Below are 26,673 nucleotides of genomic sequence, written 5' to 3'. Positions count from 1 at the left end.
ACTGGTGTTTCTCTAGCAAAGTGGAAATGGTAGGCTGGCTCTCAGGCTGGATTGAGACCAATGCAGTGTGTCTGGATGAGTGAGGTCCTGAAGCCGGCAGCCTTTAGCTATACACTCCTGAGCCTGAGTGCTTCACTGCTGTGCTCCAGTCTTACACACATTGTTAGGCTGGGGATGGTGCAGGTGCAACATCTCAGTAAGGACCTGAGCTGTGACTTACCTAGTTCCTTCACAGGAAATAGGACAATGCTGGTGGTTGCCTCTTGTAGGCTTTAACGTTCCCCTGGTTGAGTCACACCTACATGAATGAGTGGCACAAGGAATCCCAGCTAATCATCTCATTTTGGTGGATCTATGCTGTGACTTAATGTAAGTGCTGTCACTTGGCCTCCACTGATGTTCACTGTTTGTACTTTCAGAACTGCAGCAGCCTTTGACCTTTTTCTGATCCATTAAGTCATTGCCTTTTAGATGTGATGCAAGCCAGATGGGAACTGTACTTTTCTTCCAAAATAAAAAACTAAACTAATTGCACTTTGTTTCTCTCCAGCTGCCTTTTGGGGAGATATCGCTTTAGATGAAGATGATCTGAAGTTGTTTCAAATAGACAGAGCTGTTGACTTAACAAAGCACTCAGATGGCAACGCAAGACACACTTCAGGTAAGGGCAGCCCTGGGGTGGTGGTGCCTTCTTTCACCTGGTTTTGTCCTTAGGGAAGGAGCACTTCCATTTCACTCGTGATGCTGTTCCCACAGCCAGGGCAGTGCATGCAGGGCTTAGTTATGGCACTGAGGGTGGGATCCAATTCTGAACTTCGTTAAATAAAAAACAAGACGCAATTTGATGTAGCCAAATCCTATCTTGTCCGAGGGAGATTTTCAGATTTACATCACTGGTCTCTTTCTATGAGGAAATACCTTTTTGCCAAGTTGGAAGGAAATGTGTTTGAGTTTGGGCCACTCAGTTTGGCAGGAGTTCTGGCTCTTACTGTGCTCCTTTTTCTTTCACTGTATGATCTTAATGGAATAACACATTTTTTCGGCTGTCTACCTAGTAAAACCCACTGCAGTCTTGCATATAGTCCGCCCTAGAGGTGATATTATAATCGAAATAGGTTAACAATTGTGTTGATTTTCGGTAAAGTGTGTGCTCATTTTCTCCCCCTATGCAACTCTAATGTATGCTCAGTCTCATGCCAGAGCAAAGGTGTTTCTTAACTCAGGAGCTCTGACTGCACTCCAGCTCTAACAGTCTCTGAAACACTCTGCAGCTGGTTCAGAGGGCTCCCCGCAGTATTTTTCCCTCTACTTCACTGTATGCTGCAAGAGAGAAATTGCTGGAAGTCTGAGCTCTGAAACATACCAGAGGGACTGGAGACAGAGCAGGTCAGAACAAACTTCTTCTGTTTTTCTTTGCTGCTCTGCTTCTAGTTTAGCAAGTAGGGTGAGAGGTTGGGTAGAGGCAAAAATCACTGAAATTGTATATTCACCTGACCCCTGTGCAATTCAGCTCATATATAATTTGAAAGCATTGGTGGCTGGGTATCTTTCCTTGTAACTGTCTGGCTTCAGAGCATCTAAGCACCATGTAGGTCTGGTTCTAGGGAATGAGTGGTCCTGTTTCCTATTGGGATGAGTGTGAAAGGTGACGCATCCAACATTTTTGTTGGCATATTTAATTGTCACTCTAACTGAAATTCTGGATAGAGAAGGGCTGTCCAGTTCTTCAGATTATGGATAGCTCCCTGGAAAGGCCATTGTCCTGCATTGCCATGTCACTTAGCCCTTTCATATCGTGTTTTTGGCTGTCACACATTCTTATGTGATAGGTTATTAGGAGCAGAAGATATATCAGAAAATGAAGACTAAGTGGGACAGGCAGCATTCTCTTTCACATCCCTTTGTCAGTTCCTGAAGTTAGATGAGGAGACCACTGGGAAAGCAGAGTCATATGATGTTTGAATGTATCAGTTTTTCTTCTGGTAACTTTTTTAGTTGTCATGTCTAGCACATTTCTTTCACTTGGCACTGGTGCCAGACCCGTGCCATCTGGAAATGAACTGGATTTTATAACTCACATCTGTATCAGGTAATGCAGGCACTGGTCTCTTGCAGCCACGGCTCATGTGGTGTGGTTGGACCAGTCTCTTCTTTGCACTTTTTACTGGTGCATCATACAACGCTTTGCCTTAGGTGGAGACGTCACCTCACTCACTTACCCTTGTCCTCATCTCAGGCAGGTTTCATTTGTACCCCTGGGAGTGCAGCTGACAAATGGGCAGCCCCCGTGACTGTGATGCTTTCTGCAGAGTACACACTGAGGGATCTCTATGGTCACCTGCCCTGGGAGGGGCTCTCTGCAGGGGCAGGAAGGGTTGATTCTTCTCTTGTGGGGCTTGCTTGACACTCATGTGAATTGTAGGAGAGTGGTCTACTTCAGCATGGTGGGGACTGGGCTCTGTTCTTCCCTGGGAGAAAATCCTACTCCCTGCTTTATTTCCAGTGGGAAGAATGCAACCTCTGTACAGAAACAGCCTAAGACCTTTTTTGAATGGAACGCCTTGAATTATAACATTTCAGAGTTTCCTAAAGCTGTTAATCGGATTAGTTGTATAGTGAAGGAAGTACTTAATACGTATATACAGAGACACAGGCTCTTCGTATCTGGGAGCTGCAGTTCTGAACATGTTATTAGGCCAGGCATTCTTCTTGCCCAGTGTTGTTCCCTTATTCCCAGAAAATGCTGTTCAACTGGGAGGAGAAGTGAAAATTGTGCCATTTTACACTGCTGGGCTGTTTTTAGGTGTACACCCTAATAGCTCGTGTGGAGCATCTGCAGCTGTCAGGCTCTGAAGGAAGAATGAGGTTCCCATGTACTTAGGAGCGATGGGACATGTGGTCCTCTGGATCCAACGACATTGTACTGCTTTAGGGAAAGCTTTGCCTTGGCTGGCAAGCACAGAGACTGTCAGATGTTTCAAGTTTTCCCCTTCTTCACCCTCTTCCAGTCATTGTCTAGAAAATAGCTAGGTACTTCTCTAGGTCCTTGAGAGAGAGGGGCAGGGAATCTGAGAACTGTTTGGATTCTGCCACAGATCTCTGTCCTGAGCTTAATTTCACAGCATGAGTGTGCTCCAGGTGTGTTTTCTCCATTAATTTCCTGCTTGCAGAAATGCCACGGTCATTTTTCAGAATCGGAAAATTTGTGATCCTGCTTGAGTGGGATGCCTTGAAGTTCAGTGTTTCAAAGCACTTTCTCAACAAATACTGGAGTTAGTGTTTTATTCCTAGTATCTGAAAGCAATGGACCAAGTAGCATTGTCTCCTTGGTGAAGTCACAGAGCAGGGTCATGGTTCCTTCCCTCTGAGAAATGCTGGCTCAGAGCTCTCTGGCAATCCCCTCAAAACCTGCTCATGTGGATTTTAGGGGTGGCTGTCTCCTTGGTACCTTACTTCAGTGCTCCAGCAATGATGTTCCTCTTTGGCTTTGTCTGGATGTCTCTGTCCAGTATACCCAGATTTTTTTGTGTGAGTGGTCCCATTGGGATTTGAAATTACACAGGGAATTCCATCACTTGTGTTAAGTACTTAAAGGCTTCTGGAGTGCAGCATAGACCTGATAGTCCTTATTCATGAGAGCAGCCTCATCTGCTCCAAAGGAGCTTCCTTCCTAAAAATTTATCAGGAAGAGTACAGGTCAAGCATCTGAATACTGCAGTAGGTTTTGCAATAGCATCTTGTGTGCAAATGTCCTTCTCTGGTGCAATTATACAAGTGGGGTTTTCTTCAGGCGCTGTTGAGGGAAAGGTAGGCATGCTGGTGGTCTACGACTAAGTGAAGCCCATTTAATGCAAGCAGTTGTTAGATGTCTGCATGTTGAACTCTGTTGACTTGGTTAAAGCTCTGAGCTGTGTGAGTTAGTAGAGGGGATTTGCATGCAGTGCAGACTAACTGTGAGTGAATGCCAGGAGGTGTGCTCTTCTAAGAGGGCTCAGAGCTACCAACTAGTTAATTTCTTGTCAAGACTCTTTCATGATTTCCCTGAAGGTTTTTTCCAAAGTGCTGTCCTCCAACCCACTTTTAGATTGTGATCGTTACATGACTTCTGGGCTCTTTTCCACAGGTCTCTCAACCTCAGCTCTGTTTTACCTGAAATGTAGTTTTACTCTCATCAGTAATCTGGGAAAAGAGCTGTTTAAAGTGGAACATTTGACCTTTCTTTGAGTTGAGATAAGATTTTCGTAATTTTCTAAACCAGGAATTTTTTTTTCCCCTCATGGGCTGTTCTCCTTTGAACCTAAGTCCTAAACCAGGGACTTGCTTGTGATCTTTTTGTTTGTTGCTTTGCAGACCAAACTGTCCTCCACATCACCTGCTCATCCTGCTATCACCATCTGTAATACCACATAAAATCTGCCAAACAAGGAATTTCTCCTCTTCCTTAAAAATATTTTGCAGCTAGAAGAAGGGACAAACAATGAGGCATATTGTTAAAATGAAGGTTTTAGCTGCCTCTCTGCTTCTGTGGGATCAAGTTTAGATGTTACGTTTACTATGAAAATCAGGTGTTCTCATGCAGTGGTGTTGAAATGGATTCCCTTAGGATTTGGACCTGTAGAGAGACAATAATGGTTCAAAACATAATGAAATGAATCCGGTACCTGGAGATCTGCCAGTGAGTGCTGTCTCAGCAAGCCCGTGCATCGCCAACTCCTAATCACTTTGATGAAAGATTTTTCAAAAAGCTTGCAGTTTTGAAAAGTTTCTCATAGATTTTTTTTTTTTAAGCCTGGTGAAAATACTTGCTTTTACAATGTAATTTTAGTTTAGAAGAAATTTGAAAGATTTGAGGATTCATCTGCTGCAATGGGGAAAAAAGAGATCCACAGGTGGGCTGGGAAATTGTACAGTGTTACCTGTCTTTTGGACCCAAATGAGTCCGCTGGTGCAAGGTGATTATCTGATGAAGCACTAGCCACAGAGGAAGAAGACCTTATTTCTTGCCATGCCTCTGAGAGGTTTGTGCCTGTTTAATACTCTCTGGCTTAATTTTTTATGGGCATTTTTGGGATTATGAGGACTTTTCTGATACATTATCCCTTTTCCTGATTTTTCTATCATAGAGCGAGTTTCTGGTTCAGAAAGGCACCTCTATGAGTAAGAAGGGCAAGTTTATCTCTTCAGAGTTTGGCAGCAGCAGATCAGAAGCCAAGGGAGTCTGGCTGCCTTCGCTGATGCCTTGCTGTGCTGGGCTTGCTGCTAAGAAGCCGACTCCATATCCCACTGTCGCCAAGAATGCTTTTCAAGAACAGTCAAAACAAGTTTTCTTTACCTCTCATCTTGAGAGATTTTTGGGGTCATGGCTTGAAAGCCTTGATGAGCCTTTCACACTGCCACAAATGACTGGCAGAAGAGATTCACAGAGCACCTTTTCTAGCTACAGTATGCTTCAGATAACAGTGCAGCTGGGAGAGGGATATATTTGAACCCAGGCTTTCTACTGAATCAGGGGAGACAGAGGCTGCTGTGAGTGACTGGAGTCCCTGACAGCAAATCCATGCAAGTAATTCTCTGACAAATGAGGCAGACAGGAGTTCTGCATTAAACCTTGTCTTAATAAGAGCAGGGAGCTGGTTCGTTGGCAGCAGCTCTGCTGTTCTTGAGTGTGCTGTGAAAAACACAGGCAGCTACTCTGCTGCTTCACCACATCTGCACAAGGGTCCATCTGCAACAGGATGCTTTGCTTTTTCTTGTTTTAAGATGCTCATGGTCGCTGTCTCTGGTTGCATTCTTGAGGAAAGACATTGATTCGCATGTGAGCTGGGTTTACTTGCCGGACAGGTCGATGAAGTGCAGCTCTCCTGCTAGGAGTTATGCTGCTTAGCTTCAGGGTGGAGAGCAAGACTTCTCTGGTGGAATACTTAAGGTACTAGTGGCAGCCACGAGCAGGGTTTCTGCTGTTTCACTTTGTGAGAGGTTCCTCAGTGTAGGGGCTGTGGCCAGTAGTAGTGCTGCACATTACATCTGCGTCCTCTTGGAAGCTACTCATGTGTTTCCAGTGAAATTTAACTTAGTGCAAAATATACTTCTAGAAGACTACAAAATCTAGGGATTTAGGCCGTGACTAACTGAGATTCCAGGGAAGATCTGATTTATGGATTTGAAAGCAAGGCTGTTAAATACAGCTGACATTTACACATACTTGCCAAACTCAGCTTCTTTTCCCCTTGTAACTCATATTTGGTGCTCTACTGTACTGTCACTTGGTTCAGGGTAGAAGGAGTGGACTTTCAGCATTGCTGGACTTCACAGAACCATAGAGTCATGGAATTTAGGGCTGCTTGGAGGCCAACCTTTAACTCATTTAGACTTAGAGCAAGTCTACAGGTTGTGCTAACTTAACGTGAGCTGTATTGGCCAGGAGCAATGCAAGTAAGTGTGTGCATGCTGTAACATAACCCACGTCTGTGAACTCTCTGCAGGGGTCTGCTCTTTGCTTGGGAAATCTTTAGTGAAGGTTGCTTCCTCCTATGTGAGTAGAGGAGCATCTTGGTTCCAACAGACCTGTCTGAGGGCTCTGTCCAGCTGTCTGCATACCTCCTTTCAGTTTTCCACAACATGTGACATGCACTCTGGGGATGTCTCTTTGCAATCCAGGCACATTCTTAACAGGAAGAGGAGTCTCAAGAGTGGAAAGGTAGGTGCCTAGAGCCTGGCCTGATGCTGAGGTTTGGTTAGCTGTGCCAAATGACTTTCCTGTGACTAGCCCAGATGTTTACCTATGTGAGTCGATTCAGTCAGGGGTTTTACCAGAGCAGACAACCATGAAATGAATTTCCCACAGTTCTGTAGTTTGCTAAGGCAAGGCAGGAGCTCCCCTTTGGAAGAACTGAGTAAGTCCTCTAGGGCTGAGAGTGCTCTGTTCACACTGCTCTTCTGAGTTACCCCGTGTCCCAAATCTACATTTCTGTGCAATAAGCCACTGATCTTCTCTTTGCAGAAAAGCAGATACTGTGCTTTTCTCTTCCACCCAGAGTCTTACCATCCTATTGCAACTTTCCCAGACTTGCCTTTTGCCAGCATAAAGATAACTATCTAGAAATCCCATGCCTTTAGCTGATGAGCCTTCTAATTCCATTGTAGTTAAGACTCTTCCACTAGAAAATGCTAATCTTTAGGTTTGATATTTTCACACCAAATACTTTTCTTTATGGATTTCTGAGTGACAGCTTGAAGTTTTTTCTGTAAATTATTGAAAAGGATTTTTCTCATCTTAGGGATGCACTTTTTCTAGTCACAGGACTAGAATCTGCCAATCTGGTGCTTGATGGTAGGAGAGGAGAGAAGGTGATCAAGTCAAGATACCAAAGCATGGAACGTGTATGTGTGCAAAGAGGACAGATCTCCCTTGTCAGGTTGGAGAAGAAACCCTGAGTAAGGGCAGCACAGCTGTCTGGAGGAGGGAAGTCAGATTGTTGGCCACATCTGCCTTTTCTCAGGGGCTGTCCAGTGCCTTCCTGTGCAGTCAGTTGCTGCTTGTGATCTGCCTGAGTATCAACAAGAGGTGCTAGAGTCTTTATTCCACCTCTCTCACCAACAGATATGCAAGCTCTAGTTTTCTTTCAGTTAGGGTCTTTCCAGTATGGCACATTGCTTTGAAACTAGTTGGGACTAATGGGCTTGCAGTATTCCTTTACACACTTGGCTGTGGTGTTCCAGACTTGTGACAAACGGAGAAATGAAATCTATCTCCTTTTTTTCCCTTTGTTTGTGATAAAGGTCCTGCAGGGCAGGGTTAAGAGAGTCCCAAGCAATAGATGCTGAGTACTCCTGAATGGGCAGAGCACAACCTGAATGACACAGCCCTGTTACTTGCTCCACATTACCTGTGGATTAAGATGTTCATTTTCCTCTTGCCTCCGTTCCCAGTGGCAGCTGGTCACATGCACCACAAAGTTTGTTTTGTAAATGCACTGTTCCCTGAAATCAAGTTTTCTGGATGGTGGCCTTCCACCTGTCAAAATAAGTGGTTTGATTTCTGCTGTGCCGTCAATGTTCAGCCTTACACAGGTTTTTTTTTAGGGTTTTTATGAGCTCTGCAATATTGCTTAAATTAATCCATCCAAGCAATAAAGCTTTCTCCATTGTAACAAAAATCCCCAGCTATCTCAAACTCTGCCACTTACTCATTCTTAGTGGAAACTTCAGTTGTGCTTATCTTGTGAGTCACAATTCATACACATCTTTCAGAAATCATCCAGGAAGGCAAGTAACTCTTGTGAAATGCTGCACTTCAGAAATTAAGAAGTATGGATTTTGTTAGTGACCAATTAACATTATTTAAGCACCCAAAAACATCTGCAGAAACTATCTGTTGATGCCATGGTTGAAGCTGCTTCCAAACAGCCTGTTTCTATAATTTCTTCCTATTCAGCTTGGTGCCACCATCAGCTTCAAGCATAGCTGCAGCTTTGGGCACAGTTGCTGTGGTGCTCCTGCACAGATGAGGCCGAATCCCTGCTGCTCCCTGCTTAACTTTACCAGGTTTTGGCTCCCAGCCCCCCTACTTTCCCCATACTCAAAGGTCTCTTGGACACATCTCAAGCACCTGGAAGTTGGTGCTGGATGGTACTATTAACCCTTTCAGGAGCTGGAGTAATCACCATGTAGGAGCATTTATAACATCTGATTTCTGTTTGCAACTGTCGTGCTCTTGATCGCTCTTAATTAAATTTTCTTTTGCTCTCGTCTACAGCTGGTGTATCACATTTGGAGGCTGTTCCTTTTACTGATGCCAGAAGAGTCTGAATGGTCTTTTGTGTTTAAGTGGAGGTTGTTAAATAGCTTTATATTAATTAACTGGGATGGAGGGAACACATGGGCAAATGTACTTGAGGAGATCAGTTTAATCATATGGAAATTACATTGAAAGTTAAATCCATTACCCTTATTGCAAAATTCGACAGTGCTTAGCCAATAACTGTGGAATTGGCTAAATCATGCATTTGTGCTTCAGAGCTGGGCAAATGCCTTATTTCCTTGAATATTTGCTCAAATGAAGAATTGTATTTGCCTCAACTTCATAAGCTGCCTCGTCATTTCTGAGAGTGTTTTAGGCAAGTGAGTTTGGAGGCAGAAATGATCAGTGAAAGAGTAGGGTCTAGTAAGCTCTGAGAGCAGTCATTGCAGGATGGTCACTCTGAAAAACTGGCTGGGATACCTTGACCCTCAGGCTCTCTGCTTTCGAGCAGGAATGTTTCTGTGCCCACAAAATAAAAGTAGCTTACACTGGTCAGAAAAATGTCTGGAAGGTCCAAGGAACAAAATGGCCTGATGGACAATAACAAACAACAACTAAATTAGAAGTTGTAAACTGCTCGTGGTTGATTCTGAACAGAAAGGGTTTGTATTTGTGGAATAAATGTGTTCACTCTGAGCTGCTTGTTCAGGCCTAATTTGGAGACAAGGCTGATGCTTGTAGCTGCACTGGACAAAACGCCTTTGCTGTGGCTCCCATTTTCAAATGGTGAGGACAAAGTATTTATTCAGCTGTCAAGTGGGGAAAGAAAGCAAATTAGTTTTAGGCTGGAACACTGGATTGTGTTTGCTGTTGTAGTTCTGAGGCCAGATGGTGACTTGGACAGCCCTGGGGAATTGGTAACAAGTTTCTCCAGGGCAAAGATCAGAAGCAAAAGGAAATATTCAGATTATCTTGCAGTTCCATTTCCTAGAGAGGAAAAGGGAGCGTGAGATGCATCAGACTGTCTTAGGGAGGGGACTAGCCACCCCTTTTCTTCTGTTGTTGCTGTTGCTGAATCCTGGAGTCAGTTGGTGGCAGAGTAGGTTTGAGACCTGACTCCCCCTGCGAACTGCAGCTGTCCCTGGGAAGGACAGGGCAGCTCTGCCAGCACCTACTGGGGTGGCTTGCTCCAGTGACGAAAGTGCCCCTGCCCTTACTCCTCAGCTCCCCCACAGCGCTTTTAATGACAGCAAAATGATTCGGGCATCTGTTTCAACAGAGGGTCAGGGAAGACACTGGGGAAGGAGATGGTCTAAGGTTACCTAACAATGGCTATATTTGGCTTGTGTTCCCGAAGCATTTTAAGTCCCACTTGCCCTGCCTCAGTTCTGGCTCCTGCCTCAGTTTCCCTGGTTTGGCAGCTTGTTTCAGGTACTCTTTAAATGAGCTGTGGTGGAGCTGGTAGGTAACCAGGCAGATGAGGTGTCTCAGCTGTACCTACTTAGGCTGCTCAACTGCCTGTTAAGCATGGTTCAGGCTCCGAGGGGGTAAGAAGGCACCAAAAACTCTCCAAGAAGCTCCACAGCTGTGAGTGTCTGAATATCTAGGCAGAAAATGAAGTAAAAGAAAGGTCTCTCTACTGGCACAAAACACTCTCCACGGAAGGAGTTTTAATTGCATTCAAACACAACTTAGCTTCCAGTGTGTTTTCATTTTGAGTTATTTTTTATGCAGTATCAACAAGGTAGGGGGAAAACAAGAGGACTGGGAAGGCTAAATGGGAGGAGCAGCCTGGCTGGGCTGCTGAGAGCCCCGGGCTCTGCCTGGGAGCCACAGCTGGAGCAGGGCAAGGAGCTGCTGCAGGGAATAGTGCATGGCTCTGTCTGGAGTGGCCCGGGGTGCACTGAGGCTGAAGAAATTAGACTCTGCAGGTTTGAAGGAAAAGGATGTCAGCCAAGGGGGCCGTGAGGTTGGTACTGCCTACTAGGGCAGCAGTGGGTGAACCCAAACCAGCTCTTACAGTTTCCTTATTGCCTGCAAGTTCACTTGTTTCTCTTTCCTTCCAAAAGAGACAGGGAGGGAAGGTGATTATTGTGAATGGAGAGGAATGTAGCAATGAGGCAGACACCTGTTAGGAAGAGATCTCAATCCATCAGATTGACAAGAAATCAAGTGCAAGGGGATGGGGATAGTTGGTACTATGATTACTCAGTTGATATGCTGGGAGGGTAGCAGTCTTACACCATGTGTGGGGACGTGGCTAAACAACAGAGACATGCACATGTACTCACTTTAGCTTTTCATTTTCGCTTGCCTCAGTAAAAGCACTGTACTTGCAGAGCTGTTTCTCACTGCAAGAAATCAGTGAGATGGCACAGGTTGTAGATAAGGTTTTTCTTTCTTTTATCTCTCATTTATCTGTCTTTTTACCCTAGGGAACAGAAGTGATTGTTACAGCCCACAGGAAAAGACCCCTTTCAGTCTTCTCAGTCCTTCCTTGTATCCAGAGAATGTTGCTCCCCTTAAGCATTGACTCTCAGTTGAAAGGTTGGTGGAGAGGTTGGGTCAGATTGTCCCCTTTCTTGCAATGCATTATTTAAAAACAAGATGCATCACAGTATAAAAGTGATGCTGCCACTTCCAGAAGAGCGGGGAGTATCCAGGGGAAATACAGGGTGTTTGGGAATGGTGCTGCCTGCACTTCTGCTCTGCCTGCTGTACCACTCCAAATACAGCTGCCCAGCAGAAGATCTTGGTCCATTAAGTGCTTTGCAGCTCATGTCTGTGGCAGCCCTGGGTTTGCTTAGCTGTATTCACCTTCCTCCTCTCATGAACTTCCCTGTGAGGCCAGTGTCCTCCTTGCCTGCACAAGCATTCACAGCTGATGTAGAGATGACACATCTGCCTGTCAAGCCTCTGGACCTTGGGTCTCTCCTGAGTTATTGCAGCTAGTCAGCTTACTCTGAATATGAAAAACAGATTCCTGCAGGGAATTTGGGGTTCAGAATTCTTCCTTTCTTTAATTTATTTTTCTTTAAGTAAATTGAGGGAACTTCAGCTATTCCACTGACAGGAAATACTGAAGGATATATCTCAAATCATTTGCTCAGATCTCCAGGGTATGGGGGTTTAGGAAAGGTTTTTGCTATAGACTCTCCACCAGCTCTGGGAAACATCTGTTCTGCATTCTGAATGCGTTTTCCCAGCAGAAATTGTTTTAATAAAATCATCACTTTTTCTGTGCTTAGAAAACCCAGTGCAGTAAAGCTTTTCCTGTGCTAAACAGTTCTTGACCATTGGTTAATGAAGTTAAAAACCTGCATGTAACATTGTTTGCCTTATCCTGTTTTTCCAGGAGCTTCTCTGATGGTTGTAATACGACAGAACTCACCAGAACTGAAACTCTCACCAGTGACTAGTGTTTAATATTAAGTGCACTACTTGGTTTTTTTGGGTGCTTCATTGCAATCTCCGTTTGAAATCCAGTCTCTAAGCCATGGCATGTGACTAGCCAATATATTGAGTGAGACTATGAAAGCAGGGTGTTCTAAGGCATGGGTAGGGGAGGTGAAATTGTTAGTAATTTTTAAAAAGTATTTTTTTAATCACTGTGTTGTGACCCAGCTCTGAAATGGCCTTTTCTCCACAGTAAGAAAGATATATCAGAAAAAGTCTTGCTGTGGTTTGATTCACCTGAGAGCAAATAATTATGTGCACAGCCAAGTTATTCTCGGCTAAACCAGAAAAACTGGAAAATCTGCCAAAGTCCTCAGTGGTCACTGTGGACTCCTTTGTCCTCAGCAGAGGTGATGAGCATATGGGTGGTAGCTACCTTCAAAGTTCAGCTGTGGAACCCTTTCCCTGGGTGGACAGCAGCCAGAAAAGGGAAAGGAAAACTCCATGAACATGAAGAGATTCTTCATTGGTCCGGAGAGGAAAAATTATCCTGGCTTGGACCTGTTCTGAAAGTGGTTTTGATTTTAATGGGGTCTTTTACAGTTTGGGAAAAAGGGAGGTGTTGCAAGCTTCATCCCATCCAATTTCCCATGTAAGAATATTCTGTGTTCACAGACTGCAGTTTTTCAGACAACTACAATTCCTATTGTCACTAGTTGGGTTTTAGACTAGCATTATAGATAGGTATCATTTGAAAATGAAGCTTGACTCAGGATAGGCTGATGTTTCTCCTTTGCTTTCAGTTGGGTAACTCATCTTGCCTCAGAGTAGTGTTTTCAGATGAAAGCTCGAAGATGGATGGTGCTAAAACGTTTTGGAAATCAGCTGCCTCTCAAGCAGCTTTGAGGTCTTAAACAGACCCAGTAGGAGGGTGGTAGGTATTTCTGGGCCGACTACATGCATTCTGATTCACCAGCAGACTGCTTCACTGCTTTGCCTGGCTTTCCTCTTCATTTTTCAGACAAGAACCCCTTCATGGTCCATAAACAAGTGAAAGAAGCACAGAAGCTTTAGTTAGCAAGAGATCTGGTTGTCCCCTCTTTGGTCATTCAGACTACCTGGGCTTAAACAAAAAAACCAAACCAGAACATGTACAGCAATAAATACCTTCAATCCTAAATTGCAGCTTGTAGAAGACACATTTTCAGGTCTGATATATTGCTACTTCTGCAAGTCCCACCCTCTCTTACTGGAAGTAAGGGTACTGAGTGGAGTCTGATTCCTACTCTTCCTTCACGTTGCAGATCTTCTGCCTGTGCTAGTGGTGTAAGGGAACTGCAAGCAGTATGGTTTTGATGGCATGTTTCATGCATGCTCTCTCTCTTAGCATCTTGTCCTTTTTTTGGTTTCAGCTGAACGACTTGGACTTCATTTAACAAAATTGGATTTTCAGTTTCCTCTCCTGGGAGAGTGAGAGGAACTACTTTCTTCCCAACAGTGCCCTAGCCTGCTGCTTCTGCTTTGCTGGACCCTTACTTACCACCTCAGGCTGCTTCTAGTTCCTTAAAACAATTTAGACACCTGTTCTTCAGCCATGATTGCAGACATGGTGGATTTATCTCAGATTTGTGATGCTTTCAAACTACTGGACATTTCCTTCAGTCAGCCAAGATCCCTTGGCAGTACTGGTCTGTGAGAAACAGAAAAACAAGTTGTTGTACAAGTGCACTGTAGGTAGAAGATTAAATATTCCCCAGCCCGGGTAGAGAATCTCTTTTGTGTCTCTGCCAGGTCATGCACAGAAAATAAGTTGCCTAGTTAGGGAGTCCAGCAGTGTTCTGCCGGGGTTGCAGCTGTTAAGTAGGACAAATTATTAGGAAGAATTGAATTACAAAAATGTGGTGTTTAAGAGGGTTTAGGAAACCTAGTACAGCTCTCTGTATGGAGACATGACCTAACTAATTCCGTATCATCAACTGGTTGTGGGAGAAACAGACAAAACTCAAACAGCCAGGCTGAAGAAAGGTGAGTGCTGGTCTAGCACAGCAGCAGGTGGGAAGTACTGAGGATGAAAGTGATTTTGGGGGGCTTGTTAACTGCTGGATATCCATTAAAGTCAGTGTCATGCCTTTGTGGGGTACCAAGCCTGCTTTTATTGGCTTTCCACAGAGCACAATGTCAAACTGAAATTCTCCCTTCTCCTCTTCAGTGTTTCCAATGATAATGGGCTTCAGTATATACATGGGCATTTCGTGCTCTGGAGCAGTAACACTGGAATATGTTCTGCTTTTGGATGTGACAGAGTAGTCCAACAGAGAGGTACAACTTCAGGAGTGTTGAGGGGACAACAGGACCTACACATTGCCTGCAACCTATGTGCAGCTGCTTCCAGACACAAGGTGCATTTCTTGGCTTCCTTATTTATTGGTAGTGGCATATCAGTTCTTCTGGGATCCTACATTAGCCCTCTCTTGAAAAGAATCAGAAGAGGGCTAAATGTCTGTCAAGTCACTTCAATTTTTGGGATATCTTTAGGCATCATGACGATAGGAAATGTTTAAAACAAGGTGAATCAGAACAGAATCTTCTAAAGTTCTCATGTTTGATTCCAAAACACCCTTGTGGGACACAAGGCTGTGGGTGCTCCCTGTCTGTATGAGTGAGATTAGAGTTTGAAATATCCGGTGTATCTGCACCCCCATATCTGGCCTTTGTGTAGTGCTCTCCCTTTTCATCGGTTACAATAAGACAAAATATGCAAAGATGTTGTAGATTTCATTAGTCACACTAGTTTATTCAAACCTCTTCTTTGCATAAGAAACCAAGGCCTGCACTGATCTCTGGGAAAGAATGTGCTCACAGCTTGGAAAAGCCGTGCGCTCGAATGGCACCGCGGCACAGCAGAGGTCAGCAGCTCGGGCACAGGAGAGGGGCCCGGCTCTAGGGTTTGGTGCCATCATTTGCAATTCAATCTCATGCAGCTCCCTCTTAGGAGAACAATTCACTAAATACAGAGTTGTGCTTTTTCCCTAATTCACCATATAATTCACCTCCCAAGTTCAATTAAGAAGCAATCTGTTTGTGACTGGAAGCAAGCTGCATTTATTTAGAAACACAAAATTATCCTTTGCCTCAGCAAAGACCGCATGCCTTAATAATTCTGGTGATGAAAGGCTAGTTGGGGTTTCCTTTAAATGGAATGAGATACTGTGTGAAGAATAGCATACTTTGCAGGGGTGGGGGTGTGAGAAGTCCTGGGGATGTAAAACTGAGAAGAGGAACTTTTGTTGAGCTTGGGCTTAAGGAAGTGAAGAGGACTGGGCATGAAAGAAAACAAAGGGAAATCTTAAGGATGGGACACTGAAGCTGGAAAAGAGTGATAGAGTTCAGAGCAATCCATCTTGTTGAATCAGGCTTGTTCCTGTTCACACATCTAGTGGCTTTTGTCCAGCCAAGCTCTGTTAAACTATGGCACTTCCTTCGGGAGACAAACCCCTGATTTACTGTGTCTCTTGGACCAGGAAGCTCTAACCTATAGCCAGCTGAGAGTCTGGGTATTTTATTTTCTACTGAATTGTTTTGTAACTATCTTTCATCATAATTTTTCTGATATTCTTATCAGTTGTAGTAGTATAATGTTGGAGATTTGTTACCATTCTCTCAGTCCTTCTCCAGTGTGTCAGGGATATACCTTTTCCCCTGTCCTTGCTGCGTTGGACGGGCTGGAGAAGGATTTGCTAGTAGCCAGCTTCAGAGCAAAGGAGAGCTTTCCAGCTGGCGAAGCAAGACTGCTTCAGTGACTGGAAGATGTCCAGCTGTCTTGAAAGTGAGACATCCCTCTTGGAAGTGTCCACACTGCATCCAGCAGTGCCGAATGACTAACAGTGTATTCTTTTCTGCGTGTGGTGGTTTACCGTGCTCTTCATTCTTCACCTTGCCACCAAGACTGCAGAAATTTGCTCTTGTGATACCTCTACAGAGATCAGCTCGTTCAGCTCCTGCTCTCAGTAAATCTCCATGAAATTAGCCTTCCCTAGAAGAGACTTTCTGCCTATTCAGCAAATGGAGAAACTAAGGCATGGTATGGTAATGAGTTGCAGGGTGTCATTGTAGGCTAGGAACAAATCCAGGAAAAGTGCCTAGCTTTATCAGGCATTTAGTCCCTGTTCCCTGCACAGGGAAAGCAGACAGTTTCTGTGGCCAGCGGACCCCCAGCTGACATTACTAGTAGCTGCTGTCCTTTCCACATCAGAGCTCTGCCAACCAGCTCACCAGAGATGAGTCTCTGCTCTTTTTTCCTTTGCAGGAGGCCTGGGAGAAGAGGTGTCAAGTGAGAATGCCACTTCAACTGATCACAGTGACAAAGCAGTTAAAAAGGGTAATGTTGTACCCCACCCAGACCTTTGGGTATTTTTTATTTATTTTTTTTTACACTCTGTAAAAACATATTTTTGTTGTGTACATGTGTGTACCTCTCTGCCTGGGACATCAGCCCTGCCCAGGCATTTTTTGCTGTTGGTGAACTCTCTGAAAGGGTGGGTTTGCTGTGTATAATGTGGCGGGTTGACCCCAGCCGGAAGCCAAGCACCCAGTCACCAGTCCCCTCCTCCAGCAGGAGAGGTGAGAAAGCAGGAAAAGCAAGAGTGAGAAAACCCGTTGATTGAGATAAAGACAGTTTAATAAGTGAATGAAAGAGGGAAAAATATCCAAAGTGATATAAAGGCAACTGCTCACCCCCACCCACAAGCAGGCCCTGATAGAAGGATGTGTCAGGCCTCTCCAGGGAGGAGAATTTAACAAATTTCAGTTGTTAAAGGCAGAAAACTATAGCAGGAGTTAGGAGCAGTCAAGAGCTGTTGCAAGACTGGTGAGGAGAATTTGCCCAAGAGGGTGTGTTGCTGGCAAGGAATAGAAGCCTTGCTGGCACAGAAGTGTGGACCCAGAGTCCCCTGTGCAGAGCTGCTGCTGCACCAGGCACAGGAGAGCACAGGGCAGACAACTCCTCACTTGGGTTTGCTGTCAGGAGCTGTCCATGTGCAAATCCACAGAGCTATTGGGCAGCCCCAGGAGCAATTTGTGAATAGAAGACAAGACTACTTCTGTCTTGAGACCCTCTCTCTTCTTCTAGCTGTGGACCTCATAATGCCATTGCCTGTGCTAGTACCTGGTACCAGCAGTACCAGGTGTATGGAAAGAGCAGGAGAGTGGTTCCTCCTCTGTTGAGAGAACACCCAACCTCAGAGCATCAGCCTTCCAGGATCCAGCAGCTGGCTTGGGGATGGGGCAGCTTCTGAAATGCCAGGAGGTGCTCAGGAATAAGAGGAACAAAAGGCAAATTCCCGTCTTTGTCTTGCAGCTCAGAGCAAGGTATTGAGCAGGAAGGGCTTGACCTGGTGAAGCAGGAGGGAGGGTTTAAAGTTCATTCTTTTCATTCCCTTATACTGCCTGAATTTCCTTCTCATTGTATTGATCCCCTCAACCTTGACAGTAGTGGTTTGTTCACTGGTGCTTCAGCTGGAGGGATGAATAGGAGAAGAGGCTCTCAGCAGCCCCCCGGTCACTCGAGGAAGGTCTTAGCAGGACCTGTGCTTTTTAATAACCTGGCAGCCCATGTCCCTGACTTGGAAAGCAAAGCTGTGGCTGGTCTTGCTGATTTACATACAAATTGCTGTATTCTTGGGCTTCACAGTGGTCCCCTGGGGAGCCACCATCAGCAGTGCTGCTCTTCAAGGTGACAAGGATGTTCACCTTGGTGTGACCCTTTAGGCCAGCAATCCCTGAAGTTACTCCTTTGCCCTAGTCCAGCTGATGCGTTGGCTGTGCAATACAGGGAGCTTATGTAGCAAGTGGTGTGTCTACACAGTCCTTACACAGGCTTGTAAAGCCCAGCTGGACTGTGGCTGCTTTGAGGTTTGAGTTGCCCATGGCACATCAGTCAGGGGGTGAACAGCTCGGAAGCTTTGAGTAAAGGATATTTTCTCTGGGTCAGACTAACACCACATTAAAAGTGCAACTCATGTAGGTATAACCAGTATCTGAGCAGAGCAGCAGCAGCACAGATGTAGGGCATGGTACAGGGTCTGCCTAGAAGCCTGTATGAATCCTCTGGCAGATTTTAAGGCCAGCACCGAACACCACACGACCAGGCCTCCTCTACCCTTTGCAACAAGAAATGAGATGTGTTCTGCTTTCCCTTTTGTATTTTTGCTCCTTTTCATTAAAATAAGAGATTCAGCATGGATGGAGATTTGCACTTCTGTTTTTCCATCCTGAGCATCCCTCCTCCAGCAGAGACTGTCTGATCTATAGATTTCCAAACCACCCAAGACCTGGTATGTGAAACCAAATACTTTTCAGCCTTGAGTACAGATTTCAGTTAGGAGTCTGTCACGTTTTTCCAAGGCCAACTCGAATGAGTGAAGCTATTCCTGACAGAACAAACCATTCTCTGCAGATGAGTGGATGGGTCTAGGCTTGTTTGAGTCCCACCTCCTGTTCCCTTTGTTTAAGTACTATGTCCCCATTTGTGAAGTTGCTGTTGCAGAGAGTGAGTGGCTAGAGACAGGGAGGGATGTGCTTTTATATCCTAATGGGAGAACAGGTTTGGCACAGTTCATATGGAGGTTCCAAAATAAGAAGGGTCAGTTTTCTGTAGATTAGCAGTCTCAAAGTCCCAAAAAAATCACTGGCACATCTGGCTATGACTTGTGGTTTGGTTTAACACCTTGCTTTTTCTTTTTATCTTTTTCTGAAGCTCCAGGGTATTACCTGAGGGCTGCACGTGGAACTAAAGAGGATTTAAACAGTGTTGCCACTCTGTCTTGCAGACGGCAGGCAGAACACAACGCTTGCAAGGAGCCCGAAGAGGAAGGAATATAAAGATGAGTCTGGGATGGATACACACTCCTCTCCCAGAGTGCGCAGGGCAACCACATCCAGGGCTGAGAGGATCTGGCCAGGGGGGGTCATTCCCTATGTGATCGGAGGAAATTTCACTGGTCAGTAGTGAAAACACTGTCTTCTGTTAGTTATGGGGTTTGTGTCTCAAACTGTGTGGGAAATCTCTGGAACAGAGTTCTCCCACAAATGACTCAGGCCCTTGGAAATCTGTCTCCTGAGATAGGGTGGGCATGTTGTTGCACAAGGAATTGTGCACTGTGGAAGCCTGAAGCTGAGGTGCGCAGTGAGATGGTTCTTCTCTTGGAGTCCAAGAAATAATCGAGTGACTGAGTCACTTTTCTTTAGGGGCCAGCACCTGTGAGCTGTGCTCACCCCCTGTGTTTCCAGAAAAGAATCCTCTCTGCTGTTGGAAGAGCAGGAACAGAAGTACTCTAGGTTTCTGACAATAGCTTTGCCTTAGTTTTGAGGAACATCTGTAGCACTCATGAAATTCCTGGGTGTCTTGGGGTGACAGAGCAAATTTGACACATCACTTAGTAGCTGGTGTTCAGATCAGAACACCTGGCAGCTCTGCCAGAATGGCCTGTGGCTAGAGAGCTGACATGTTTTATGTGCACAAATATTGATGTACTTAATCTGTAAAGTTTGCTACCTTTTTATTAGAGCAGTTAATTCATCAAGCGCAAGGAGAGAAAAGATGATACAGGAAATTAATGCTATAGTTGGAAGTGGGCCCCAGAGTCCTAGAGGTGTCTACAGGCGTAAGATTGACTGTTTGAAAGGTTGACTGTTCCCATATATCCAGATGAAGTCCCTTAGAGATTTTCCTAAAAGCCAAGCCTTCACTGTTTGCTCATCTTGATTTCTTTTCCAGGAACCCAAAGAGCTATCTTTAAGCAAGCAATGAGGCACTGGGAGAAGCACACTTGTGTGACCTTTGTGGAGAGAACTGATGAAGAGAGTTTCATTGTGTTCACATACAGAACATGTGGGTAAGTGATGCACACACTCCCTGCAGCTCCGTATTGCAAACAGCCCTTTCAGTGACACATGGCTCTGTAAGCCTAGCCCAGAATAGACCAGTGGCTACATTGGAGAATCTGCCACAGTGATGCAGCTGGTCACTTTCAGTGAGGGTTGCTAGGACAGTTTAGTATTTGCTCAGAAGGTGCTAAGCCTTTCTGGATTCTTTTTTCCTGGGATAACACTTAAGTGTACATATGCATGTTTATAGATACGCACTTTTTTCTTTATGTTTTTTGTATACATACATGTATAGTGTATGCAACTGCTGGCCTGTCCTGAACCCTGCCAGATGCCATCCTCTGTTCCTATGTTTCAGAGTTTCTCAAGTCACTGAAGTGCTGCATGGGTTTGTGGGTTTTCTTTTCCAGGTGCTGCTCCTATGTGGGTCGCCGAGGAGGAGGCCCTCAGGCTATATCCATTGGAAAGAACTGTGACAAGTTTGGTATTGTGGCTCATGAGCTGGGTCATGTGGTGGGTTTCTGGCATGAGCACACACGGCCTGACAGGGACCAGCATGTCACTATCATCAGAGAGAACATACAGCAAGGTAAAATCACACTTCAGGTTATTCCTGGGTTTTGGCTGGGTAGAAACCTTTCTTGCTTCACTTGTGGAAGATGCTGGTGCTCTGTGAGTTGAGATGGAGAAGAAGAAATATTGCTACTTCTTGTCTAGAATAAGGGTCAAAATAGGTATATGAATAGACATTTTGGATGTCCAGTCGGAATTGTTGGAACACAGGAGCATATCCATTTCATTCTAGGCTCTTAGAGGTAGAAGGCATCTTCTTTTTTTTTTTTTTTTTCTTTTCTCTTAAAATGATTTGTTTCTTTTCCGTTTTGTTTGTCATCACAGGTCAGGAGTACAACTTTTTAAAGATGGAAGCTGGGGAAGTGAATTCACTTGGAGAGACCTATGACTTCGACAGCATCATGCACTATGCTAGGAACACATTCTCCAGGTGATAATTCCAGGTTACACGTCCTTAGGACTATTTTTGGTAATTGTGGTTGACTCTGTGGGATATTTAGAGCCTAAAAAGGGATCTCTGATCTATTGCTGCATTGCAAGGCTTGAAAAATATTTAAAAAAGCACAGTGGGCGTAGTATGTGGGGCTCCTGTTTTCCCCTTTCCACTGTATTTACTCAGTAATAATCCTGATAATCTCAGAGAGTTTCCAAAGCCTTGTTAGCATTCTTTGCAGCCTTTCCAGGCAGCACATGTGTATCTGTGTGCATATGTGCCCACGTGCAATTTGGGTAACACTAAATCAAGCTTTGAATCTCTTGGTTGTCCAGCTTATACTTTGGAGTCACAATACTACTACCTTCAGAGTCTCTAGTGGCTGTGCCAAGGAAGAGTTTAACTCTAGATCATGACCTTTAATTACTTGGGTATTTTTTTAATCATTAACGCATGAGCTTTCGATCATGGCCTCTGCAGCTATGTGGTTCTGTGTGACTGGGTTTTGTCACGGAGGAGTTATCAGTGCTGCTGCGACTAACTGCCAGTTTCTGCATAGGCTGTTTGTCCTTGACTCCCATCTCATCCTTCCAGATGGAGCCCATTTTCTGACCAGGCTGCTCTACTGGATAGAGAGGTGATATAAACATAGTTATGTCCTGGATTTGGAATGAGAGTAACTGGATGACCAGCTTCATTTTGCTGCATTACTAGAAGTTTTCTTCCGTAAACCCTACTATTGCTCTTTCCCAAGAGCTTTCTGTCACTACATATTATGAGTAAAGGGGTTGGAAGGTACAGTGGAAGTATTTACACTCTTGGCAAATTTTTGTTGCAAAAATTAAAGGTGTCTTTGGGACTTTGTTAATCTTCTTACTCCCCAGTTGTATTGAAGGGCCAAGTCTGTTTTTTTGTGCTTTTGTTTTGATGACTTCACATCAACCAGCGGAAAATTATCAAACATGCTGAAATGCTGCTTGTTGTGGCAGGAGGAGATGGTGTCTGGGCAAGGGTGTTTTGCATCCTTCGGAGATTTCTTTGCATCAGATACCCAAAGCAAACAATTTTTCTTCCCTTGAGGCATCTGCTGGACCCTTCCAGCATTTTCTAAACTCTAAATGGTTAGAATTGTCTTGCACAAAAGCAGGATTAAGTTATTACAGCCATTTATATTGTGGATGCCTTTGAGTCTGTGTCTCTTGAAAACTAGGGTCCTTCAGAGCACTGCTGGGCCAAAATGGGATAAAAATGGCAAGAGTCCTTCTAAATTTAAATTGGTGCTCGATAGGATTTTAAAGTCTGTTTTCTTTAAGCCCTTTGTCTCTGTGACCCACCCTTACCCCAGTTGCAATCTTTGTGCAGTAATTGAACTGAGCACTAAGTGCCTCTGTGGGCTGATTGTGCTCTCACCACACATAAGCAGTGCTGGGAACAGGCTTTTACTTTGCCAAGACCTGTCTTGACATCTGCTCCCTGAGGAAGCAGTGTATTGACCAGCCACAAAGACTGGTGGGTGTATGCACGTATCCTTCCCACCTCACTGAGGTTGGCGAGTGCTGCCCAACTGCAACCCAAAGTGACAAAAGCACAGAGTCCATGAAGATATTAAGTTCCAGCAAGTTTCATTAAGATCAGTGGCTAGGAAAGGGAGAGAGTCCCTGCGTGGCCCTGCAAGGGAAGGGCTGCACTGGGTGTGTTAATACATTAGCAGACACCAGAAAGTCAACATAACATGGTGTGAGCGCCTGACCAGTGGAGATGGGATGTGTGAGTGAGCAGGGGAAGGACACAGAGTCACATCTGTGACTTACTCTCTTGTAGCAATTCTTACCTGGCACTTAGCACAACCTTGTTTTTAACTTCTGACAATATTGACAATAGTAAATCATATGGTGCTTGCCATGGTCTAATGCTGCTATAAATCCTGGGCTCTTTTTATTAAAAACTTTTACCTAAGACAGAAAGGTACAGCTTTTCTGAGACTTGATGAGTCTTGCTAGTGTGCTAGTCATACTTTTGAGAATTGGTGTAGAGTCACTCCTTCTTTCCATTTCATAGCAAAACATGTCTCTCATTTGTGTCTGTGGCTAATAGAAATAGGAGTATGGCACAAGAGACTGTAATGACAGCAGGAACAAGATTTTACCATTGGAATTTCTGTTCTCATCTGTGTCAGAAATTTGCCTGTTTTGCAGAGTGTGGCTGCAGGCTTTTATTTCCTGATGGGTTCCTTACAGACAAGGCAGCAATCTAACCTGGATGTTGCTGTATCATGAAACGATTTCTTTTACAGTGGTCAAGACCATAAATGGCAACTTAGCAAGAAGAAAGTTTAAGCCTCCACAAAGTCCTAAGCAAGTAGCTGGTTACCTTAATTCACTAGGTAGCTTGCTAGTAGACATGGCAGCACAGTCTGGAGTTACCAAACATGACCTCTACAAAGCTTGTGTTCAAATCAGAATGTAGGTAGCACTGCCTCCATGTCCAGGGACATCTTGTATTTGCAATGCACTGTCCTAATCCTGCACAAGACATACAGATATCCTCCACAGGTTTTACTGCGTGAAGAAGAGTCATATAATCTCTCTTCTGCACATGGAGATAAAAATACAGAACTGGGACAAACAGTAGCTGCCTGCAGCTCAGTTCTTAAACTGCCTTGAATATCTGCTTCCTTGAGTGTTGTTAAAGCACCTGCATTTTTTACCCTATCTGTTGGGACATGAATATTTAGCATTTGCTAAATCAGTTGATAATTTCATAGCATTGGCATGGCACTTTGCACACTCAGGGTACTGTGTGGATGCTAAGGACTCTTGTGAGTCTCTTCTCAAACTCTGTTGTTCTTCGCTGGTAGGAATGGTGGGGTGTTGTGCTTGACTTACCACTGCATTGGGCAGCTAATGCATGTTCTGCCCATGCCTGGACAGCAAGAGAATGGGGCATCCAGGATCCATGGGTCTTTTCCTACCTCTGGGAGGAGAGTTTAGATATGCTGCTCAAGAATGGTTCCGGTGTTAGATTTCCTGAGCTGCTTTGTTTAATGATGTCTGTTTGGTGTTTATTAAAATATTTGCACTTTTAGAGACACTCACCAAATGTGCAACTTTACACTCGAAGTGTTTTTAAGCAGATGGTGTTTAGGTGGACAGCATGGGACTTCTGGAACTTGTGTGGTTTGGGCCAAGCAGACTCCTGTTCTTGGCTCATTTGATGGCAAAATGAGAGAAACTACTTACTGCTTTGTAGCTGGGAGTCATGTTCAGCAATGCATGTGAAAGGAGAACAAAATTCAGTTGGAGGAAAAAGCAAAACCAAAAATCTGCCGAGAGTACAGCCTTCTGGAAGAAAATGTGTTTGGCAGATAACAAGGCTAGTTTGAAGTTATGGGTTGTTTGTGTTGTGTGAGCAGTGCCTGAGGTATACACTATGTGCAGAAAGCTGAGAGCTGTGAGTGTGCATTTGTGAGGGCTGGAATGGGAAAAAGAATCAAAAGTTTGCATGTGCAAATGGTGGTTTTTCTGTTAAATTCTGTAATTCTTCCCTGGTTGAGCCTGGAGATCTGCAGAAAGCATTTCAGAGGCCACAGAAGTATGTCCCTGCCAAATGCTGAGTTCTTCTATGAACTCCTGAGGAGGCTTGAAAATTTACTTTGAGCAAACTGACCTGTTTCTACATTTGTGGTGTTTCTGGAATTGGAGGATTTGTTTTCAATACATAAATAAATCCAGCCCAAGGCATGCAGCTGGCATGTAGAATGCCAAACTGAATTTATAAATCAATATTTGATGGACTCACCTCAGATCTTGTAAGTACTGATTTTGGTGCTGATCAGGAATTTTTCTATTGCTGAAAAAACCCCAACATCTCCCATGCAACAGCTGATTCCAGTTTTCAAAACAGATTAAATTCCTTTCCTTCTATTTCTTTCTTCAGTTTGAATATTTACAAAACAATTTCCCCCTTTCCCTTACCACCACTGGACTAGGCAGCACTAAAGTTATTGCTTCTGCCCTGATTTCCCATTGGACTCTCTGGACAGTAATATCCTGTCCTTCATGAAGAGCAGTCTGCTTCACTAAGCTGATGCTGAAGGTTAAGCTTGGTGTTAGCCTTGGCATACCCAAGCTTGTTTGGTATTCAGGGGTGCAGTGAAAGGTTCCTGTGGACTGGACAGCCTGGCTGCAAGAGCTTGGATTTTGCCAACCTGGAGTTCAGGTTTCTGATTCCCTCCCTCCCTCCCTCCCTGCAGTCCTAATGCTCCCTTGGGGTCTCTCTTGCGTGCAAGCTCTTGCTTGGCTGCATGGACTGCATTTTGATAGAAGTGAGGCCTGAGCTTAAATCCCTCACTGGACTGAGATCAGAAGTGCAGTAAAGAGCTCCTGAATGTGAAGCACATGGAAGAAATAGTAGCAAGTAAAAAGAGGCAGAGACAAGTAGAGTTATTAGCTTGGAAACTCATACAGAACAAAGGTAGAGCACGTGATCTTTTCCTCTTGTCTGTGGCAGCCCCAGTCACTGCCAGCCCAACCCCATCTGCTACTGAGAAAATTCCCCTTCCCTCTGCTCCTTTGACTTAAATGCCAGATCTGTGCTCCTGCTGAGCCAGATGTGCCATGAACCTTCTGCAAGAATATTTCATTGCTTTTTCTGATTTATGGCAAGGAATGTGCTACCTCAAACAGAGGCAGCAGCAGTTTCGAGCGATCCAAGAGGAATTTTCTGGCTTGGCAGACTTGCCTGTACATTTGGAAGCTGTCTGCTGTAGTGAGAAGGCTGTCCTGAGATAGTTAGCAGTTACTAGAAGCTGCCCCACTCTTGCTTGTTAGCATGGGATATATGGCCAGGGGGATGGGTGTGGGAGGCCTGCCAGCACTACTTTCTGTTCATTGCATCACTTTCCCTGCTTCACTGCTCTGTGTCTCTCTGCTCTTCCCTTTAGAGGAGTTTTCCTCGACACCATTCTTCCCCGTCGAGATGATAATGGGGTCCGGCCAACTATTGGTCAGCGCATTCGCCTGAGCCAGGGAGACATCGCTCAGGCAAGGAAGTTGTACAAATGCCCAGGTAAATATGGCCTGGGGAGATGGATCCTGCTTTATCATAGACACATGGTTTATGTGGTAGGCACGGGAGTTCAAGAGCACCTTAACGATGCCTTTGAGGAGAGAGACTTGGGAAACAGACTATCAAGTGCTTTAGGCTGGAGCTGTGGGGGAGAAGTGAATTTGCCTAAAATGTGTCTACTGTTAGCATTTTGCCAACATTGTTGTTGGGTTTAGGGCTTCAGATTGGTCCAGTGTAGGCTGTATTTGTAGAAAATTAAACCAATGTACAAGACCACAGACAGAGTGGGGACTAGGAGTTAGCACAATGCTGGAAAGATTTCTGGTCGTCTGAGGCCCTGGAAAGTGGTGGATAGCTGCTGTGCAAATCCACTGTTTTTCTGCATCCAGCAGAAGAGGTCAGAAAGTATGAATTCATAAGGGTCCATAATTAATTCTGAGGGCTTCAGGGTCTGTATGTTCAAGGATTATTGCTTTTAGCTTATAATGGGTGGTATAACTTTTGGGTCTATTAGTTCTAATAAACCTTTTTTCTTTTTTTTCTTTTTACCTCATCATTACATTTTTCTTTTTACACTCAT

The 26,673-nt window shown here is 44.6% G+C and overlaps 1 protein-coding gene across 2 annotated transcripts in view; it reads left to right on the top strand.

Annotated features, from left to right (window-relative positions):
* Positions 1 to 26,673, top strand: part of TLL2 (tolloid like 2) — a gene marked incomplete at both ends in the record, with an annotated part of 83,304 nt that overhangs the window by 31,152 nt on the left and 25,479 nt on the right. The window contains 7 exons of one of the 2 annotated variants that reach the window (XM_082286594.1): positions 551 to 661; positions 16,443 to 16,514; positions 18,964 to 19,134; positions 19,911 to 20,028; positions 20,431 to 20,609; positions 20,918 to 21,023; positions 25,969 to 26,093. In XM_082286594.1, the coding sequence (XP_082142720.1) occupies positions 551 to 661; positions 16,443 to 16,514; positions 18,964 to 19,134; positions 19,911 to 20,028; positions 20,431 to 20,609; positions 20,918 to 21,023; positions 25,969 to 26,093 (882 nt within the window). Of the gene's footprint in view, positions 1 to 550; positions 662 to 16,442; positions 16,515 to 18,963; positions 19,135 to 19,910; positions 20,029 to 20,430; positions 20,610 to 20,917; positions 21,037 to 25,968; positions 26,094 to 26,673 lie in introns of those variants that run through there. The other variant, XM_082286595.1, reaches the window with a different exon arrangement.

The sequence above is a fragment of the Coloeus monedula genome, assembly GCF_965178545.1.
Source record: "Coloeus monedula genome assembly, chromosome: 8".
In the NCBI taxonomy this organism is placed as follows: domain Eukaryota; kingdom Metazoa; phylum Chordata; class Aves; order Passeriformes; family Corvidae; genus Coloeus; species Coloeus monedula.
This window is presented reverse-complemented; position numbering and strand designations above follow the sequence as displayed.